Source organism: Chionomys nivalis, chromosome 3 (genome assembly GCF_950005125.1).
Source record: "Chionomys nivalis chromosome 3, mChiNiv1.1, whole genome shotgun sequence".
Lineage (NCBI taxonomy): Eukaryota > Metazoa > Chordata > Mammalia > Rodentia > Cricetidae > Chionomys > Chionomys nivalis.
Window position 1 is genome coordinate 94,273,128 of NC_080088.1, and position 22,756 is coordinate 94,295,883.

The 22,756-nt window shown below is 50.2% G+C and overlaps 1 protein-coding gene across 3 annotated transcripts in view; it reads left to right on the top strand.

Annotated features, from left to right (window-relative positions):
* Prkar1b (protein kinase cAMP-dependent type I regulatory subunit beta) overlaps positions 1–22,756 on the top strand; it is a 121,284-nt gene that overhangs the window by 64,217 nt on the left and 34,311 nt on the right. For all 3 annotated transcript variants that reach the window (XM_057765767.1, XM_057765766.1, XM_057765765.1), the window contains exons 5-6: positions 12,752–12,813; positions 13,476–13,522. In XM_057765767.1, coding sequence (XP_057621750.1) covers positions 12,752–12,813; positions 13,476–13,522 — 109 coding nt within the window. The remainder of the gene's footprint in view (positions 1–12,751; positions 12,814–13,475; positions 13,523–22,756) is intronic.

Consider the following 22,756-nt stretch of genomic DNA (forward strand, 5'->3'; position numbering starts at 1 on the left):
TGGAACTAGTTCTTGTCGACCAGGCTGGCCTCAAACTCACAGAGATCCTCCTGCCTTTACCTCCCCACTGCTGGGATTAAAGGCATGCACCACCAATGCCTGGTCAGATTCTTTTTTTTTTTTATTTGAAGATTGATTCTGGTATTAAACTCAGGTCCTCATGCTTGCAAGGCAAACAGCAGTTTATTGACTGAGCCCCTGCCCCTCTAACTTAATAGACATGTACCATTCTTCGCAGAGATTTCTTTGTAGGGCTTTAAAAATAGTTGTCATACATCCCACCATTTTCTTTAATTGTCCAAGCCCAATACTGTTGGGTATGTATTAGTTTCTCAGGGCTGTTACCAGTACCTGGCTGCAGCTTCTTCTGCAGGGTGGTCTGTGGTCTGACAAATAGCAATGCGAGACCTCATCCTGAGAGACAAGATCCTCCTCCAGCTGGCACCAGATCCCAGCCTTTTCCTTCTCCCAGTGTGAGAGTCCCGGGAGGAAATGCCAGTTTCTTGGGCACCATTGTTTTCATGGTCTGGGAGCCACAGGAAGAGGCAAAGTGTCTCTTTGGAAGTCTTCATTCCTGCCAAGCTGGGTACCATGTTCTGAGTGCATCATGGGATTCTCTCATGATGAAGTCAGAGCCCTCGTGAGTCAATCACTGCTCAGTGAATAGCTTTTCTGGGGACACTTTGAAGTCAAGCCATAAATGGGTGTTTTAAGTTGTCATGGATACAACAACACTGAGACGGAAGCAAGTCCTCTTGCTTCTGGGTGGGGCTAGGGGTAGGGAAGGGTAAAGGCTACTGGCTTAAAATTCATCTTCAGCCTCCTCAATGTACATGCGCAGATTCCAAAGGTCAAGTGGTCCACATCAACTGTGGATGCTGTTAACCTCCATAGCCAGCATGTGGGCTGGTGACTCTGGGTGGAAGCTACAATGAGAAAGAGGAACATCCAGTAGTCCATCCCCAAGCCCTGGATCCACAGTGGGGACTCGGGCCTGTGCCTCTTATAACCTTACAAATGCATCTTCACTCTGAATCTTGAAACTCATGAACTTCATGAACTTCACAGTCTGGGGCCCAGAGCCGACAGTCACCTGGCCTTAGATAGTGTGGAGAGATCCCATAGTGCTCTTGGGCCCCTTCTGGGAGTGCACAAACAGCCAGGGTTGAGTTATTAGTGTCCCCACAGAAGTATTTGGAAATGGAGTGAGCTTCACCTAAACAGTGAGTGAGTCTAAATAGAAGCCAGGACACCACATCTATCGCTCTGACCAGCAGCCGAAGGTCACTTGGTCTGGGATGGCCAGTGTAAGACAGACAGACGACGCCATGGTGCCTGTGTGTCTGGGTGCTTCCTGTCTGAAAGCACAGATCAGAACTGCAGAGAGTCCTCCCTGTTTGGGTCTTCAGAACAGTTGCCAAGGAGATGAGATTTTTAGCTGCTTCCTCTCCCCCTCTGCAGCCTCACCATCAGGAATGTTAGTGAGAAAATATGAACAAATTTTCTGCACTCAGTGGGGGCTTTTGTAAATGGTTTGTTTCCTTCGCTCACAGTTCCTATCTGTTTCTGTCAGTTCACTTTCTGCATACACACATAGGAGCTACTTACACTTTGTTCACTGACATCAGCCAGGGAGTGAGCACATGCCTTCACTCTGACCCCACCCCAACCAAAAGGTTTAAACATGTGTTTAGTTCTTAGCTGTACTGGAGATGGGCATGTACCAGCTCCTCACCAGAGGATTGTATGCAGGTATTCTACCACTGAGCCACACCCCAGCCCCTCACTGGGGGATTCTAGGCAGGTGCTCTACCACTGAGCCACACCCCAGCCCCTCACTGGGGGATTCTAGGCAGGGGCTCTACCACTGAGCCACACCCAGCCCCTCACTGGGGATTCTAGGCAGGGGCTCTACCACTGAGCCACACCCAGCCCCTCACTGGGGGATTCTAGGAAGGTGTCTACCACTGAGCCACAACCCAGCCCCTCACTGGGGGATTCTAAGCAGGTGTCTACCACTGAGTCATCTTTCTAGTCCTGTTTTTGTTTTTTATTTTGAGGCAAGGTCTCAGTAATTCATCCAGGTTGGTCTTCAACTTGCTCTTTGGGCAGCCAACCAGCTCCCAATCCATGCTATGGAGACTTACTAATTATGAATGCTCAGCCTTAGCTTAGGCTCATTTCTTGCTAGTTCTTATAACTTCAATTAATCTGGCTCTTTTCATCTTTGTTTTACCCCGGGACTTTTTACATTTCTTTCATTCTGTATGTCCTACTCTGTCTTGCTGGCTGGTGGCTGCCTGGTTGGCCGGCCCTAGGTCTCTCCCTCTCTTTCTCCCTTGTTCTCTTTTCCCTTGTTCTCTTCTTTTGAACCTTGACTCCTCCTCCTACTTATTCTCTCTGCCTGACAGCCCCACCTATCCCTGTACTGCCTAGCTATTGGCTGTTCAGCTTTTTATTAGACCAATCAGGTGCCTTAAGCAGGCAAGGCAAAACAGCAACACATCTTTAAAGAATTAAGCAAATACAGCATAAACAAATGTAACACATATTTGCCTAGTTAAAGTAATATTCACACATGGAAATCTCAGTTCTCTCTCTCTCTCTCTCTCTCTCTCTCTCTCTCTCTCTCTCTGTGTGTGTGTGTGTGTGGTGTGTGTGTGTCTGTTTTGTGCTTGTGGATCATGATTTCTCTCTGCCTGCCTGCTTCTGCCTTGTTCCCCACCATGATGTTCATGGACTCTAACTCTCTGAAGCCTCAAATACTCTTCTAAAAATTGCCTTGGTCATGGTATCTTACTAAAGCAAAAGAAACCAAGACAGAAGGCATCATGTCCCTTGGTTTTGAGTTATGCATGGTTGTGAGCTGCCATTTGGGTTCTGGGAACCAAGTCCCAGTCCTCTGCATAAGTAACAAATAGTCTTAACTGCTAGTAACTGCTGAGCCATCTTTCCAGCCCCACTTTTTTTAATGAAAAAGTTATTTCTAAAGTGACAATACAGAAATTCTGTGTTCCTAGCTTCATTTATTTATTACCTAATGTAGAGTCCTGGATTTCATCTTCTGTGGTCAATGTCATTGTACTAGCCAGGGTTCTCTAGAGGAACAGAACTATAGAATGAATATCTATCTATCTATCCACCTACTTATCAATCAATCATTGTCTTTCTATGAGATTTATTAGAATGGCTTACAGGCAGTGGTCCAGCTAATCCAACAATGGCTGTCTATGAATGGGAGGTCCAAGAATCCAGTAGTTGTTCCGTCCATGAGGTTAGATATCTCAGCTGGTCTTCAGTATATGCCAGAATCCTGAAGAAGTAGATTCTAATGCCAGTGCAGGGATGGACTCGCTAGCAAGAATGAGAGCAAGCAGGTAAAGAGAGCGCACTTCCTCCTTCCATGTCTTTGTATGGGCTGCCAGCTAAAGGTGTGGCCCAGATTAAAAGTAGATCTTCCCACCCCAAAAGATCCAGAGTAAAGCCTGGTGGTGGTTTTAAACTCAAGTCTCCATTCTTACCGACCAAGCCATCTCCCTACCCCGCTCAAAGTTCCTCTCTAATTTCAGAAATGCTGAATATTGATGGATATAAGGCAACCTCCCGGGCCCCTGATCACTGACCCCAGCCTGGATGGGTACAGTCATGGTTGCAGGCCTAAGATGCATTTTGATTGGTTGTTAGGGTCTCTAAGATGTGTTCTCATTGGCTCCACAGATGTTTCTTCCTTCCTTGCCTTCCTGGGGTTCCTGGTTCTAAGAAGGGGGCAGGACTTGTTTGCGTAAGTTTCAGGGGGTGGGGAGGGATGTCTACCAGATGGTCCACCCCCAGTTTGTAGCCTGCAGGCTATCAGGAATGTGAGCTAATAAGAAAGAAACGCCACCTCCACAGCTCCTGAGACCTGAGGGCACAGCGAACGCCCTGAGTGATGGCTACATTTTGCACCTGAGGTTTAAGTAAAATTGTTGCAGGGAATCGCTCACCAAATTTGGGCATGGACAGACACATGGTCTGTGACCCTGCAGGGAGCAGCAGGGCCTGGAGCAAATGTTTAACTCTGTGCTGAGCGAATGGCTCACATCCAGCAGTGGGTGCTGCCCATGTCTACTCAGCCATGCACGTCTTCACCCATGCGCAGTGGTGTGTGGTCGGTGGACTTTTCTGCCTTGGCAGTGTTTTCCGTTTCCAAATCTTCAGAATATTCCCAGGTCCTTCTGGCTGGTAAGAGGCAAGGTCTGTTTCCAGCATAGCTGGCGGGTGGTGGGTGGGACCTTCAGCACAGACTCGGAACTTCCCTGCACTGGTGCCAAGCCTCCCCACGTGTTCTCTGGTGAATTCTGTGAGGCAGGTGTGAGGTCATCGCAGGCTTTTGTATACCATAGGTCATGGTATAGAGACACTGGAGCATGCTGCCCGGACTCAGCTTTGGTGGTGTGCTTACAACACTCTGAGTCTCAGTTTTTATGTCTGTAAAGTTGGGGTGGTCTTGGAGCCCAAGAAGTGATAAGTGAGATTATGAAGTAGTCTCCCGCTCGGTGGGTGGCCAAGCTGTTTTCTGTTTGTCCTCTGAGGTACAGAGTCACAACATTGTGCTTAGGAGAAGCTTCCACGGTCACATGGCCAGCTCTGGCTGACATGATCTTTGCTAAGCTCTGTGGACCTGTTTCTTCCTGTCCTCATTTTCTTATCAACTTATTACCGTCCTTTGCTACCCTGTGAGATCCTCACACACTGGCATCCCCATCCATCCATCTGTCCGTCAGTCTGTCCGTCCATCCGTGTGTGTGTGTGTGTGTGTGTGTGTGTGTGTAGGCTAGACATCATCCTTAGAAGCCTTTCATTTGACAGGCACTGAGTTTGCTAGACTTTTTGGCCAGCCCGCCTCAGGGATGCTCCTAAGTCTCCACCTCCTGAGTGGTGGAATTACAAGCAGGAGCCAGGCACGGGTTCTTGCAAGCGTTTTCTGACTGATCCATCTGCCCATTTTACTGGCATCCCCTTCTGAGGTTGGAGGAAGGGCAGTGGAGGCTGAGGCAGGGCAAGTGGGGACTTTGGAGAGTCTCTTCAGGCAGGGAATTCCTGAGGCCGTCCTGACCTGAGTTGGCAGCGCCCAGGAGCCCCATCTGTTATTGGGAGAGGAAGTGAGCAGTTCGGAGAATCTCAAGACAGGATGCAGCTGAGACAGTCCTATCTTGTGCGTGCTGTGTCTGGGACCTGATGTACGTCTGTGCACTGGGACTGAAGGGCTTTGCCAGCTGCCCACTCTCCCCAGCTCTCAGGGTGGGCAGTGGGGCGTGGCAGGTGCAGATTGTGAACTAGTGTCGGAGAGTTGGCTTTGCACGAGCCCTTGGTTTCTGTCCTGTGTACTAAGTGAAGAGTTTGGAGCCTGAACCACACCCACATAGATGCATTCTAAAATTTAAAAGTTGAGATTTTGCCTTGGGGGTCAGGCTTTAAAAACGTTAGCTGGGTGTGGTGGTATATGTCTTTAATTCCAAGACTAGACTTGGCAAGCTGAGGCAGGGGGATCAAGGGTTCAAAGCCATCTTGAGCTACAGAGTAAGAGATCTTGTCCCCTAAACAAAACAAAACAAAACAAAACAAAGTCCAACCACACAATACACACATACACACAGAGACACACACACATGTTGAAATCCTCCAGTTACCTTCCAGGAGTAGGCATGTTGTTCTCCTAGAGGCAATTGGGTAATTTTAAATAAATATACACAGATTCATAAATTATAAGTGGAACATCAATAATACAGGGGCTGGAGGGATGGCTCAGTTGGTAAAGTGTTTGCTGTCCAGCCAGAGACTTGATTTTGGACCCCAGCACTAGCATAGAAGCTGGTCTATGATCCGGCAACTGGGGAGGAAGAAGCATGAGGAGCTCTGGGCTTCCCTGATAGTCAACCAAGTTGAATCAGTGAGACCCAGACAAGGGAGAGACCCCTATCTCAAAAAATAAAATGAAGGGCTGGCAGGATGCTGACTGAATAAAAAGGCTTGCTGCCAAACCCAGCATCCTGAATTTGAAACCCCAAATCAACATGGTGGGAAGGGTGACTTCTGCATGTTCTCTGACTGTCTTGTGGCTACTGTAGCACATGTACATTGGGGCATACTCAAATACATGCACACACGCGTGCACCCATGTGGTGGCTCAGTCCAGCCCTTCTCCCCGAGGTAGCTGTATAGCATCATGGCATGCCGTTAGGACGATTGTTTCATTATATGTATATTGAGACAGAGTCCCTCTGTGTAACCCTGGCTGTTGTGGAGCTTGCTATATAGACTCGGTTGGCCTTAGACTCACAGAGCTCTGCATTCCTCTGCCTCCCAAGTACTGGGATTGCATTTTTTTTTAAGTTGTGTTGTCCGTTAGTCAGTTTTTCCACTGATAACATCATAAACATCTTTTTCCCTTATCACGTGTGTCACTGGTTTTTAAGAATGCTGTGTGTGTGTGTGTGTGTGTGTGTGTGCTTGTATGTGTGAGTACAGGTGCCTGCAGAGGCCAGAAGATAACATTTTCCTGAGTGGAGTTACAGGTGGTTGTGAACCACCTGACATGGGTGCTGGGAACTGAACTTGAGTCCTGTGTAAGAGCAGCAAGTGCTATTAACCACAGAGTGTTACTATGGCTCTGCACCACACAACACTACACTTTGTAAAGGTACCATGACTGAAAAAATGTGATTTTGCTTTTTTTTTTTTTTTTTTTTTTTTTTTTTTTTTAAGACAGGGTCTCGCTATGGAGCCCTAACTGGCTTTGGACTCACAGAGATCCACTTGCCTTTAATCCTGAGTTCTGGAATTAAAGGTGTGTGCCAGCCCACCTGGCCCAGAACCGGATTTTTAATACATCCGGACTGTGCATTCTGGACTTTGCGTTGTGTAAGGAGTGTCCTGATGTCTATCACTGGATACACACCTTTTCATGTTTTCAAATCATGGGGGTTCCTCGGTGTGAAGGTGATGGGCTCAAGGCAGGCAGTGCCACAGCTTTTGCTATTTGCTGTGCATCTCAAGAAAGACTGCATCGTCCTTCTGTGTACACACTACTCACCATCCTGTCCCTCTGCATTCTTTCCTTAGCCCTATCCTCTTATCCATCCACATGTGCTTTGTCCATCGCCCACCATCCATTCACCTGTCCATCCATCTGTCCCATTACCCACCCATGCGTCCATCTGTCCACCCATTTATCCACTACTGCCCATTCACTGTCCGCTTCATCCATGTATCTGTCTATCCACCGACCCATCTCTAATGTTTATCTACCATCCATCTAGCCTGCTCTGGGTTGCCACTCCCTGCCTGAGCATCCACAAAGGAGGCCTGCTATTGCCTCATGCACCTCTGTTCTCCATTTTATATGGGTGAAAATGCATGAATCTAGCAACTTTCTTTTCTTTTTTTGCCTCAATCTGTAGTCTGTCCAGTAGTCCACCTGTTTATCCACTATCCATCCGTCTGTCCATCCATCCATCTGTCCATCTATCATCCATCCATCCATCCATCCATCCATCCATCCATATATCCACCCACCCATCCATCTGTTCATCCATCCATACATCTGTCCATCAGTCACATGTCCATCCATCCGTTTGTCCATTCTTCCATCCACTCATCCACTCACTTGCTCATTTATGTGTATGTCTGTCTATCCACTCACCCATCCTTCCCTCACCTGTCAGTACATCCATCTACTTATCTATCCATTCATGCCTTCATCCCTTCATCTACCTATTTGTCTACCCATCCTTTCACCCACTTGGCCATCCACCCATCCATTCATCCACCTGTCCACCCACCTGTCCCTAGTCACCTGTTCATTCCCCTATTCATTTAGGCTGAGAAGCACCAGACTTGAGGTGTTGCAGGAGGGAGAGACATTGGTGAGGAATGATGGCCTAGGTAAAGACTTTCAAAAGGTTTGTGCTCTTAGCCACAGGCCTGGTGAGAGCTGGGATAAGGTTACATAGTGTTCCCATCTTCTCTAACTGGAAGCAGAGGCCATTACTATTCCAACTTTGTTAGGACAGGTTGTGTAAGAAGACCAGCATATTATTTGCGTTTTAATAAATAAAGCTTGCCTGAAGGTCAGTGCAAAGCAGCCACACTAGTCAGCCGTACAGGCCAGACAGTGATTGTACACACCTTTATTCCCAGCAGCCACTAGTTAGCCATAAAGGCAAGGCAAGTGGTGGTGCACACCTTTAATCCCAGCACTAGAGAGGAATATAAGGCAGGATGAGACAGGAGCTTTCAGCCTGAAGATTTCATAGAGATAAGAGCTCTCTAGTAGCTTGGCGGCTTGGCTTCTCTGATCTTCAGGTTGAATCCCAATATCTGTCTCTGGGTTTTTATTATTTGTGCTACAGACCAGAGTTGGCCAAAAGGATTCAGGGCAGCGCCAGGCTTTCAGTGCCTCTGGTGGTGCTCTGGTTGCCTCCCCTGTAGGCCTGACAGATGGCTTCCTGCACCCCAGAGCCCAGCCCTGCCACTGTTGCACTGTGAGCAGCCAGTATTGCTGACAGGGAGGGTGGGTTGATCAGGTTTCCAAATGTGAAGCTGTTTATGATTTCTGCCTGTGGCTTCTCTTGAACCCTCTGGAGGTGACTTCCGGATCAGAGTGGAAACCTGTTTTCCTTTTTACAGGCAGAGGAGGCCAGTGTCTTTTAATGCCATTAAGTGCTGAGAGAGAGGGGAAGGGATTAGGTTTGTCTAAAGTTGGAAGGAGGCAGGGGGAGTGGGTAGAGCCATTGAATGAGCTTGTTGAGTCTTCTCAAGGAGTGTCAGGTTTCTCAAAAGGAAACCTGGCTTCTAAGCCTCTGTGGTAAGTGAGACCCAGCCTGGCTGCTCCGGTGGCATTTTTTGGCGTTTCCATGTCCCCAGTTTGCTTCTGCGATGGCCATGCAGCTGGACAGTGGAGGGGACATTGGCGTGCTCACAGAGATGTAGAGTCGTTCAGTGATGTTTGACAAAGGCTGCTCCAGGTGTGTGCAAACATCTGTGACTGACACCAAGAGCCAGACTCAGTTTGGGGTTGGTGTCTGCCCAGAAAACATTTCCAGTCCATTCCCGCCTTGGCCAACTCAGGCAGAAGTACAAGTGGAAGCAAGCCCCGTATAACAGGGAGATGTGATCATATTTATCTACCCTCGTCTTGCAGAGCTCTGGAATGTTCATCGTGGCCCACTCTGTGATTACATAAACATGGGAATATCTGGAAAGTCCTCAGGGCAGGGAGGGATGACTGGAAGGTGTATAAAAGCATGGGGAAGCCGCATCAGAAGCTGCGCGAGCTGGCTCGCACTGCAATCTCAGCACTAGGAGGCTGAAGTGGGAGGACCGTTGTGAGTTCAAGGCCAGCCTGGGCTATGGTGTGAGGCCAAAGAAGAAAAGGAAGTTGCTAGATTGGTGCATTTTCACCCAGATGAGAGGGAGAACAGAGGTGCATGAGGCAGTAGCAAGCCTCCTTCGTGGATGCTCAGGCAGGGAGTGACAGACAACCCAGGGCAGGCTGGGGTGGCACTGACACTGGCTACCCATCATGCTCTTAGGATCAGGAAGGTGAACTTGCACCTTCCAGACCCAGTAGCATCTCAGCAGAGAAGTGTCTGATGCCAGGATGGTGAAGGAAGCAGCTGCCTGAGTAGGCAGGTGGGGCATACACAGGATCTAATTACTTACAGAATAAAATTATATGCATTATATACATGATATGTATGCACACATACACATTGCTTATCTGTATCATACAGATATATATGTGCATGTATATGCATATATTCCACCCCTGCATAAAGCTCAGTGGATAAAGTGTGTGTTGCACAAGTGTGAAGACCTGGGTTCAAAGCCCAGAGTCCAAGTGCGGTAGCAGGCCCTTGTAACCTCAGCCTCAGGGAGGCAGAGACAGGAAGATATTTAGGGCTTACCAGCCAGGATCCAGGTACAGTGAGAGATTCAGTCTCAAAAGCTAAGACAAGCTAGGCGGTGGTGGCGCATGCCTTTAATCCCAACACGAGCTAGTTCCAGGACAGGAAAAAAAAAGCTAAGACAGAGAGGGGCTCAGTGGGTAAGATTGTTTGCTGGGTAAGCATGAGGACCTGAGTTTGAATCCCTAGCACCCTCAGGAAAAGCTGGGTGTGACTGCACATATACCTATCACCTCAGTGCTGTGGAGGCAGATACAGAAATAAGGCAGAGTGTGACAGAGCAGGACACCTGCTACCCGCCTCTGGCCTCCATGCATGTGCAAAGGCACCTGTGCACCCCATATACATACACACAGACACACAGACACACACACACACACACACTGTACACACCACACCCCATATGTCCACACACATCAGGAGGAGAGTGATTTAGGAAGAGACAGGACATCACCCTCTGACCTCTACATGCGCCCACAGACATGTGCGCATGCATGCACACACACGCGCGCGCATACACACACACACTTTACCATTATGAGCCAGGGATTATTATTTTAACATGGGAGGCACCAAAAGGTCATTTGTTAAAGACTTGCTCTTTCTCAGATCCTTGTTTTGTGGTTTTGAGGAAACGTAGCCAGGCTGGATGGTTCCAGCAGATACTGGAGATGCTGTGGCCAAGAAGCACCCTGTCAGTAGCCAGACAGCCAGAGCTGGCCTGAGACGTGCCCACAGCTCCCTTAACAACCACCTCCCTTCTCCCAAAGAGCACAGCAAACTAAAAACAAAGATGTTAGTGGGGTTGGGATGAAAAGCTACAGAGAAGCATGTTTGAATAGAGAGAGAATAGTCAGGGCTTAAAACAAATAGATACAGGAGCTACTTATGACAATGGGTTCATTAGGACTTTTCCTGCAGTATGCAATGCATTTGGGTCACTCCACCTCCCTTACCTGCTCTCCCCCCCCCGCCCCGCCCACATCACCTGACCTTCCTTTTCCCACTTGTCCCTCTACTGTTTTGATGGCTTTTATTTCTCTGGAGACCCATGAGTGTCATGGAACCCTGTGTTTACAGGAGCATGGTTAGGGGGTTATCCACAGAAGCATGGACAACTCACCAGTGGCTATACCACTGAAGAAAATCTCCCTCCCTCCCCCATCAGCCAGTATCTGTGTGTAAAGCCTCAGGGAAGGGTGGGACTTCATGAGCCCTCCCCCAGCAACTATAAACTGTACGCCCTTAGGAAGAGGGTGGAGCTTCATTGGCCACTCCCCTGGCAACTATTAACTGTGACTCCTCAGCAAGGGGGCCTGGCCTGGTGTGTTCTTCCTTTATCCAGGATGGAATGCTGACCAGGCTGATCTCTCATGGGTCTTGTAAAGAATTATTTATATTCTCTGAATGTTGGAACCAGAGCATGGAGCAGTCTGGATCTTTCATTTTGTATTTTCTTCCCAGAAGGCTTTGTATGTTTCTCCAGCTCCAGAGGGCCCTTGAGTTTCTCAGAGATTCGCCTCAATTTAGCAATCTGCATACACTTCTTTCTGAACAATCAGGGCAGACAGGGAAGTGTCCAATGTTTCCAAGCATACACACTCCCTGGCTAGGGGTTCTTTACTTCTGCCTTAGCCTCCCCAGCATCATAGCCTCCTCTTCTGGGGACCCAGGGACCCCGGAGACAGGGAGGTCTCTGATGGTGGATGTTGCATATCAGGAGAGTGGGCTAGCATTTCTGATTGTTCCAGTGACTACGCCGGGGATAGGGCATGTTTGGGATAAATATGTCTGAGTTGCATGCCTCTACTGTTTCTGGCGACTCTGATAGCCCCCCTCTCCTTTGGCTTCTGTCCAACAGCCCATTTCACATCTGCCTTTAGAAGATGAAGCCACTAAGCTGCAGGGGTGGTCAGAGGCCACTCTGAGCTCCCCAACGTTGGTAACCTTCAAGGTCCAGATGTTCTAGCGTATCTCCGCTCTGAACATAGGGGTGCTGAGTGATGGTTCGTTTCTGTACATTTTTGGAGTGCTTGAGAATTAAACCCAGGGCCTTTCACGTGCTAGGCAAGTGCTCTACCATTGAGTTACGTCCCCAGCCCTCCTACATCTTTTCTGTGTCTGGAATTAAGAACATTCCTGTGGCCGTAAATATTTTCCTCAAGAGGAAAAAAGAAAAACAAAAGCCAGCAAACCCCACAGAATCAGGCTCGATGGCCACGTCCCAACAGAGTTGTATTTATTGGCATGAGAAACATTCCTTACCTATTGTGACTTATTCTCCTAACTGGATTGTAAAAACCAGTGCCCATAAAGTCATGCCTTTCTTGTAAGAAGCCAGTCACGGGCTGGGGAGGTGACTCCATTGGTAGAGGGCTAGCCTAGCATGCAGACACCCTGGGTTTAATCTCTAGCACGCCATAAATCCAGAGTGGTGGCTATAATATCAGCACCGAGGAGGTGGAGGCAGGAGGGTCAGGCGTTAAGGTCATTCTTGGCTGCATATTTGAGGCCAGCCTGGGCTATATGACACACTGTCTCAAGAAAGCAAAGCATCCAGAAAAAGCTAAACAAACAGATCGTGCCCGTCGACTGTGTGCAGAGCGCCCACGTGGCGCTGTGTGGCGGGGCTGGGGAAGGTCTTAATTCTTCTTTTATCTTTGAGGGGATCTCTTCCCCAAGGCCTGCAGACTCGATTCTGTGGGGCTGGGAGGTGGTAAGTGGACTGGACTGTGTACATGTTGTGGGAAGCAGGCTTACTAGGCTGGTGCCACCCATAGCTCCTGACTGTGTTTGTTTTTCAGTGACATATTTGATGCCATGTTTCCTGTCACTCACATCGCTGGAGAAACGGTTATACAGCAAGGTATGTTCCCCACCAGATGCTTGTTATCCACCCTGATCAACTTAAGAAACTTCCAGGGGTGGTGGGCGCCCGAGAGGCTGAGGCAGGAGGATTGTCATGAGTTCAAGGACAGTCTAGGCTATGGTGTGAGTCTCAAATAAATAAATAAATAAAAAGACAGTATTAGGAAAGCAGAGGCAGGCAGGCCTTTGTGAGTTCAAGGCCAGCCTGGTCTACAGACCAAGTTCCAGGACAGCTAGGTTTACATAGTGAGAGAAAGAGAAAAGAGGGGGGAGGGAGAGGGAAAAGAGGAGGAGGAGAGAAGGGAAAAGAAGAGAAAAAGAAAGTAATGAAACACAGCATGATGGTAGTATAAGTCTGTCATCACAGCAATTTGGGAGGTTGGGGAAGGTGGATTTCGAGTTCAAGACCAACCTGAAGAACTTAATGAGTGAAAAGAGTTCTCGAGGTGGGGGCATGGCTCGTCGGTAGAGCCTTTGCTTGGCTGTGCATGAGGCCCTGGGTTCAATTCCAGTATGCAAGAAGGAACCGGCACCCAGGGCTGGTATTTACTCGATACTGGCTGGCACACGTAGTTGCAAGGGTTCTTTGCCGGGCAGTCGAGAAGCTCGAACTCATTTCGTTTTGTATTTTACATCTGCTGTCTCTTTGTTTTGTTGTAGGGAACGAAGGAGATAATTTCTATGTGATTGACCAAGGAGAAGTAGATGTGAGTATCCGTCTTGTCTTCTAGACAGCGGGTCTCTTCACGTGCTTGGTTTTAAGACGTTACACAGCTTTGCACTAGGTCTTGCCCATGCAGGCCGAGAGCATTTCTTTCTGAGTAGATTCCCAATGTATGTGTGTATGCATGTGTGTATGTATGTATGTGTGTATGTATGTATGCATTACTTATTGTGCTAAGGGTGAAATTCAGGACTTCTGGCACTAAGGTGGGTTTTCTGTCACCCACACACCAGTTCCTTACTGGGGGATTCTAGGCAGGAACTTTAGAGCTGAGCCACGTCCCAGCCTTATTTTAATTGTTTTATTCAAGATCAATAATGCATTTTATCTAAACAATGCTATAAGGCATGAAAGCCCAGTTGGGAAGGAGAGCTGCTTTAGGCAGGTGCAGGGCCAGTGGGGTTCTTGGTTGTTTATTGCTTTCACGCAGAGTCTGGGTGGAGAGCAGCCTAAGGTGTTCTGTTTGGCTAGCCCCTGCCAGCAAATGCCACACCAGCTTGCTATGGATGTTCATGGTTGTCACGTGGGCAGGAATATCCATGTCTGGAGACCCTAGAGGTACTGATGTCACATGGGGTGACAGTCACATTTTGTGCCAGCATGTGCCCTTCCTCAGACATCAAGCTTCACTGAGGGACTCTCAGGACCAAGAGCTCGCATGTTTATAGAGCCCTTCCCCACTGTAATGTTAGAAGAATCCCCTGCAGAGGCCCCACCTGGTGCCTTTAGCCAAGTCCTCCTTCCTTCTACCTCCATGGTCAGCCCTGCCCAAGCCCCCAGTGCTCTGGCTGGAAGGGCCCTGGTTTCTTCGTGTCTGAATCCTGTTCCCGGAGCATGTTTCCCTGAGTTGAGAGCCCTACTTCCTGTCCAAACCCACTGTGGCTTTGTCTCTTTGGCTATTTTTTATTTTTTTGAGGCAGGGTCTCAGTTTGTAGCCCAGGGTATCTTCGAGCTCCCGGTAACCTTCCTGGGTCATCCTCCCAAGAGATGTGATGGTGCTCATGAGCCACCATACGTGCCTGTTTGTCTCTCTAGGTCAGTCTGGGGCCTTCTCTTGCCTCCAGGAGTCTGACCACTGCTGGGCTGCTATGGGCCTGGGCGTACTATCCTTATGGGTGCCCCCTATTTTCTTCTGCTGTCACCCGAGTACCTGCTTCTCCCTTCAGGGTCCCATTCCACGTCAGATCTTCAGGGTGGGTGTCAACAGGCACGCCATGTGTCCTTCCCTGATGGTTCAGTTGCTCCTTTGAGGCTGCTTCCGTGGCCCACTTCTTGAAGGTTTACCTCCAGATGGACTAGAGGATAGGGCCAGAGTCTCCCCAGGACATTTTAAAGTCCTTAAGGTTGCTGGTCAGTTCCTAGGCCCTCTCCAGAGTTATGGCTGGGCTGGGCCTCAGCATAGCCACATCTTTTCAGTTAACCATAGCTCGTGCCCCACCTGTCCAAGGGGACTTGCTCTGCCCTCCATGGCCTCAGAGGTGTCCAGGCCACACCCTGCCTGGTGCCTTGGGGTTAGGCAAGCTATTTTGGGCCTGGCCTCTGCTCCTGAGCCTCTGTCCAGCCGGGCTATTTCTGGGAAAAGCCTTTTCTGATTTCCCCAGCAGCCTGACTTTGTCCCACAATGCATTTCTGGGAACCGCACTGGCCCACCTGCTTCCGGAGCCACCACATAGGAAGTGACTCACCCTGGCGTCCAGAGGGGGGCACAGGCAGGGTTGACCTAGTGAATCTGACGACTCAACCCCTGGGTCTGGGTCTCAGGGGAGGGAGGGCCTCCTGTCTCCCCAAACAAGGAAACTGAGTCGGGAGCTAGCGATCTCTCGGGGGACTACTCACTCAGAGGAAGTGTGAGGTGGAAGATTTAAAAGTGGCTCTGATGCCACGCTCTGCTGTGACCATGGTCACATCCTTCTGTTGTGTTTTAGTTAAAACAAACAAACAAAACAAACATCCATGAAAAATGCAGCCTCGAAAACAACTGGGATCCTGCCCTACCCAGGTCAGGTCGGGTAGGGAGGAGATGAGGGCTTGGCCCCTAGCAGTTTGTATGAGTGGGTTCCGAGGACCGGTCTCTCCAGCTCTCTGTTGGAAGTGGTGTTGATGGGTTGAGAGGCTGAAGGCTGAGAGGTTTGGATGACTTTTTTCTAGTTTTTAGTTTATTATTGGTTTGGTTTTCATGTAGCACAGGCTGGCCCACACTTCCTATGTAGCCAAGGATGATCCTGAACTCTCAATCCCGCCTCCATTACCTGAGTGCTGTGTGGGCGTGGAATCCAGGGTTTCTAGGTGTATCAGGGAAGCACTCGACCAGCTTCTCTAGTTTGTACCCATTGCTGCTCCGCTAAGCCCTGCTCTCAGGTTCCTGTCTGCTCCTGGCTCCCCAAACCGCCTCTCATTGCTTTCCTCTTGCTTCCTAAGTGTTTGCTAGCTCTTGCTCTCCTGGGCCTTGCCAGCTCCCGTGGTACCCTGGAAATAGTAGACATGGTCCTGTCCTGGGGGTGGTATGGTTTTCATCATGCGGTAGATGACAATCATCAGGAAGCTAGTAAACGGGGTCTCACACCTCTGGGCCCGGCTTTCCTGTGTTTTCTGCTTCTTACTTTTGTTCTGCCGTGCAAACTCTTGTTCATCCTTCAATGCCCTCCATTGTTTGTGCTGGAGCACTGATAAATGCTGACCTAGTGAAAACAGAAGGCCAGACCCTCCTCCAGTAGCCTGCCAGGGAGCCCATGTGGGTTCTGACCAGGCCCATCCATTCCCCCAACCCCCAAATGTACTAGTGCCTCCTCCCCCTTCTTTTTTCTTCTCTTCCCCCTCTTCTTCCTCCTCTTCCATCTTTTTTCTTCTGGGTCACATGTATTCCAACCTGATCTCAAAGTCCTTGAAATGTCCTTGAACTTCTGATCCTCCTGCCTGCACCTCCTGAGTGCTGGGCTTACCGACCTGGGTGGCCATATCTGGTTTATGTGGTGCCTGGGGTGGAACCCGGGGCTTCAAGCATACTAAACAAGCCCTCTACCACCTAAGCCGCAGCTCCAGCCCGAAATGTGCTCTTCTTTGTGTTCACCAAAGTCACCTAGCATCTTTTAATTCCGTCTCAAAGACAAGGCTGGGGTGACCTCACCCCAGGGAATTCTGGATAACACATTCTTTGGTTTCCCAAAGTAAGTAGATGTAGGAAAAGTGCCCCCAAAGTTATTTCATGGAGTCCCAGAACCCCGCCCATATGCATCCACAGGAAGGCTGTGGGTTGGTCAGAGTCTTGTGCCACTGACCTTTCCACCCTGGGCTGCCTCAGCTGTGCTAGGCTTCTTCCCAGAGAAGTGAACACGGAGGGTTACACAGGGATTCCCCACGGAGCAGCCCCCTGCCCTCTTCCCGCTATCCCATCATTGTGTACTCGGCAGGCCCCACCCCAGCCTGTTCCTCTAGCAACCCTTTCAACCCCAAGGAAGTTCCACACCCACTCTGTGCCCTAGAACAGCAGCCATCTCCCTGGCCACCTTGTGTCCTTGATTCCATGAGTCTGTGGTTTTCCCCGGAGGCCCCCGAGCCACGTGCTGTGGAACACCCCCAGGTCTGGCCAAGGAGCAGGGAATCACAGTCCTTGGGGGACCCGTGGTGCGCTCAGTGTTTTAGTCTGTGCCCTTCCATCTACTTCCAGAAGCTGGTCGCTACCACAGTGTCCCCAGAATCCTGCAAAATGGACAAGTCACACGAACTGATGAGTCTAACCACCCTCGAATGCAGCATGTGAGATGGATGGGACTGGCAGGATCCCATGTCCCCAACTCCACCCTTTCAAGGCAGGACTGAGGATCCCCAAAGCCACAGCTTATCTGAATAGCACTCTTCCAGCCTCCCCCCCCACCCCCCGTTGGCTCCAATGAGACCACAAGTGGCCAGGGAAGGAGCCTGACTTGAGTTTTCCCGGCCTCTGCTTGGCCCCGCTGCCTTCTAATGATGGTCAGATCTCTAGCTGGCCTCCTGCCAGCCTGGGGACATGTGGAGGAGATTTTGTGGAGGAAAAACTGAGCTCACCTTCACAAAACTACACTTCTTCAAATATATTGTCTCGGCAGATCTACCTTCCCTCCCTCCCTCCCTCTCCAGCTGGGAGGGTCAGGTTCAAAGGCGGCTTAGAGGCCCTTGTTGGACCCTGGCTGGCCAAACCAGGATGTCTGGGCATCGTGGGTGGATGCTGCTTCCTGGCTAAAGCCTCGAGTTTAGGATGTAGAGGCTGTGGGTGGTGCAAAGACCGAACCTGTGAGTGGGTGCATCCGGCCTCGCCTCCCCACAGCGCTGTGCAAAAGTCCCCAACACCTCCATCAATCTCTCAGACTTTCCAGTGGGAACGGGTGGGCGGCAGGGTGCACCCACAGGGCTGGGCACAGAGGAGACTGGACTATGATGTGGGAGATGCAGGGTAAACACACAGGAGCCGTCAAGGAAGGCCACGTTTAAAGGAATCAAAGAGTGCCCAGTAAGGGGCTGGGAGTGAGAAGCCGGCTTGTCGGTCCCTGCTGAGTTATGGGGCGTACATCACTATAATGCTGTGGTTACTCTCAACAAGCTTCTATGGCCTCAGCACTGTATTTTGTGACCCGCCCCCCTCAGGCCAGGCAGATCTGTGAGGATGCTGCCAGGTTGGCAATAATTCTGCCTTTACCTGGGTGGGGACATGAGAGGGAGGTCATCAGCTTCACCTCTCCAGGCAAATCCGCACCCTTCCTTCCAGACAGGCCAGTGAGCTAGGGTTTCTGGAGCATCCCTCCAGGATGGACACTGTCCTCCCACTCACAGTGCCCTAGAGGACCACGGGACGAAAGGCCTAACATTCAGTCTTGGTTAAAATCATGGTTTTCCAGAGACTCTGTAAAATGCCAGGCAATGTGTGTACATTTGCCAGGAGCTATAATCTATTTTTTTTTCTAGTAGAAAAATAGTTTCCAACTTATCTTATTCATGGAACACAGCATTTCTGCTGAAAAGGACTCTCAACTGCCGGCACACAAGGTTGGGAGTGGGGCCCAGAGTCTTCCCTGGTTGTTTTTAGACTTCTTGTTTGGGGGTCCCCCCATCCTTTCTAAGGTTCATGCTGTCCCTGTGGCTTTTAGGTAGGCAGGATTCCTCCTGCTTCAGAAGAGGGTCTCACCTCAGAGGTGCCTCCTTTCCTGGCAGCATGGTGTGCACCTAGGAACCAGGCGTCCGCGGGCATCACTCTTTGGTCCAGTAGTCGGGCTGGGGGCTATTCAGTTTGCCAGAGTTTCCGGGTGAGCACGCATGTTTAAATTGTTCAAGTGCTCCGAGCTATGAACTATGCGGTCATTAGTGCAGCTGTCACCGTCACCCATCGGCAGAGTCCTTTCCTCTGTGAGTGTAGGGGAGGGGGTGGAGGACACATGTCTGTGGAGGCCAGTGCTTAACCTCGGGTTTCTTTTTCAATCACTGCCCACCATCTTTTTTTAGTGAGGGTCTCTCATTGGCTGGGTACATTTAAGTCAGTCAGGCTTGGCTGGCCCACAAAACCTGCCTCCACCTCTCCAGGGCTGGAATTACAGGCACATACCATCACACCTGACTTTATGAAACATGGTTTCGGGCCATTGAACTCAGGTCCTCACAGTCCCACAGTGAGCTCTTATCCACTGACCTGCCTTCCCGTCCTCCTCCTGCCTGAACTGCCTTACTGATTCTCTTTTGACCCCTTTAATCAATCACTGCACAGCCCCACCCCAACCCCTGACTCTCCCCTTCCTACTTCCTACCCCTAGAAATCTGGTTCCTGGGGTTGGAGAGACCTGGATGCTCTCCCAGGGAACCTGGATCCGATTCCTATCATCCACATGGCCGCTCATAACTGTCTGTAACTTCAGTTCCAGGGTACCATACCTCTTTTTCTGCCTGCACAGACTTACATGTAGGCAAAACACCCCTATTACACGTTGAAATAAAAATCTAAAAATAACCTGACTCTCCTGGGGCCTCATAGTGACGTCATACAGCATCTATCCTGGGGCTGCTTGTAGCTGAGCAAAACATACTCCAGGTCCATCATCTGTTCACACGATGGCATGTGTCAGAACATTCCGTCTAAGGTTGAGTAGTATTCCACTGCCGGCATGTGCCGCATTTTCTCTCTGAGCATCCTTATGGGCTCTTGTAAGTTATGCTGCAGCGAACATGAATGTTTGAATGTCTCCTGGAGATCTGCTTTCCAAAGGGCTCTTACGTTACAATTATGCATTCGTTGAATGCAGAGCTGGCTGTGCCATTTTCCTGCAGGGCTTGGAACCTCCCAAGCTTATTTTACCCACACAGCACATCATCCTGAGGTCCATGGTAGCCTCTTGAGGTCACAGGGTGTTGAATGTTGCCTGACAGTCAGTGTGCCTGGAGAGTTGAGGGTGTTAGAGTCTGAGGCACCCCAAATGCTGTGCTGTTCTAGTGGGGATGTGTGGCCCAGGCTGCATGGTGCTAACAGTCCCCTGGACTCTTAGGCTCATGCAGATCTCATGTGACTCCACTTTGGGGTTCACGTTGGGGTGTGGAAATCAGCAGCTCACTCCAGACTTGGGGTCTTGACCTGGCCTATCTTAGGGTTCCCAGGAACTGCATGAGGACTTGAGGAAGAACAAGAGAGGGTCACACCCAGGATGGATTGACTTCAAGGGGGAGCGGAACCCTCACTGACCCGATGACTACCCAGGAGTGGTCTGGTGACATAGGACAGGAATGACAATCCTGTGCCCCAGCTCTTGCGATCGTCCTCGTCCTCACTTCCCCACTGCTACCTTGCACACGTGATCTGAAGTGCTTGGGAAGGGAGGCAGAGCTGGTCCTGGCCCAGTCTGGGCACCCCTGGGCCCCTGGCAATCTTGGTCCATCTGTGCCAGGAGGGTGATGTTTACTGGTCCTGGAGTCCCGGTGCTCCAAAAATCCAATGATCTTTGGGCACCCTGTCAAGACTTTATGTCACAGGTGACCTTCTGCCATCCAGTCGCCTCTGGCTACCTTTGGGCACACTATAGTCTGAACAGGCATTGGCATGAGTCCCCTAAAAGCATGCAGAGTCTAGGCCACCCCAGGGGTCTGAACTCAGAGCCTTTTATGGCTTCCCTTTTTTTCTAGTGTGTATGTCCACACATATGTGTGCAATGTGCGTGTGTCCATGTGCATGTGTCCATGTGCATGTGTCCATGTGTGTGTGTGTGCATGCATATGGAAGCTAGGAGTCAACCTGTCTTTCCTCATGTACCATCCATTTCGTTTTGTAAATTTAATTTAACTTATTGTATTGTGTGTGTGTGTGTGTGTGTGTGAGAGAGAGAGAGAGAGAGAGAGAGAGAGAGAGAGAGAGAGATAGGTGGGAGTGGTGCTTTTGACACCACACATATCTGGAGGCCAATGTGGAATCAGTCCTCTCTTTTCACCTTTACATGGGTCCCAAGGATCAAACTCGGGTTGTCAGGCTTGTGTGGAGGCATCCTGTCAGTCCTCCTTGTTGTTTGATTAACACAGAGTCTCTCACTAGCCAGGAACTCAATGATTTCTGTAGGAGCGCGGACTAATATGCCCCAGAGATCACCCTCTCCCCCAACGCTCTCTCCCCAGATGCCCTCTCCCCAGGCCATCGTGCCCAGAGGCATGGGTTCTGGGGTTTGCAAGGCAAACACTTTATCAGCTGAACCATTTCCTCAGCCTTGCTTTTTTCATTTTTTTAGACAGAGCCTCTGTAGCCTAGGCTAGCCTTATGTTCCGTATCCCCCAGACTCATTTTCTCAAGCACGCATGGGCCCCCACACCAGCTTTCTATGTCTATGGCATTTGCCTGTGGCCCATGTCTCTGCTATTCGGATGCTGCCCTGCAGATGGGAATCTGTAATCTATTGCAGATTCCTTAGAGGTGAGAAGGCACCTGGGTCAGAGCGCCACTCACTGAGCAGAGGCTGGACAGGGGCAGGCAGGAAGGAGGAAGGCAAGCAGGGCAGAACGGCAGAGGCCAGCTCAGCTGGAGGACCGTTGGCTCCTAGTGTGGCATAATGTAGCCCAGTGGGGCCTCCCACCATTTTTCTCTTAAAGGAAGAAAAAACAAAAACTGGAACCAAACAAGAGTAGCCCCTTTGCGTACCAGCTGGGTGGAGGGGCTGTGACAGAGGCCAGTGTGCACAGAAGGATGGCCCTTTGTCCTCCGGGAGGCCCTGGAGGACACAATGGTTTCCTCTGACACTGTGAGGGATCCCCTAGGCTTGAGGCTCTGGAGTGAGGGAGGGTAGTCACTGTAGAGGGTCCCTGCTCCCTTGGTCATGTCCCAGGGCAGCCACACTTACTCTTCCTTTGGGGAGTTGATCAGCTGGGATGTTGTGTTCCCAGAGGCTCAGTAATCTGGGGAAGGTGGCTTTATGTCCCTTCTCCCACTTGGGGTAGTCACTGGGGGGGCTTCCTCCATCCCCATGCTATAAAGAGAGAGACTAGCCCACTGGCAACTCACCAGGGGGGACTTGTGTGTCCTACACCTCTCCCAACCCCAAGAGCATCTGTACTTACGACTCAGCTCAAGATGACACATGGGGACAGAAGTGTGGTGGGGTCAGAGCAGCCTCTAGGAAACGCTTTCAGTAGCACGTGCTACTACTGAGCCAACAGTGTGCCTGACACAACGGATGATGCCTCGATCCTCGTCAGAGCAAAACAAGGACATTCACCGGAAGAATGTTTCTGATTACCCGGGTGGTAGTGCATGCCTATAAGCCCAGGTCTCTGGAGGCTGCAACGGGAGATTTTTGCCAAGTTACGGGACAGCATGGACTACAGAGGGAAAGTCTGTCTCAAAAAGGGGAGAGGTTTGGAATATGGCTCAGTAGTAGGTGTGTGTCTAGAATACTTCAGAGAGAAGCTGAATACACGGCTCAGTGGTAGAGCACCTGTCTAGAATCCCCCAGTGAGGGGGCTGGGGTGCAAGGCCTTGTGTTCAACCCCTGGTACCACAAAAACCCACAAAAACAACGACCCTGGCAGCATTCGTGTGGTTATGACAGCCCAAGTCCATCTAGGCTCTAAGACTCAAGGAACCACGTGCCAGACTGAGGGTGGCACTGAGCAGGTCCTGGGAGGGATGTGCATCTTCACTGAGCTGCATGCTCGGATTCGGTGGGGGGAGGGGTGTTGCCACCTGCAAGTTAACTCTCCATGCATCGGGTCCTGCAGAAGCCTAGGC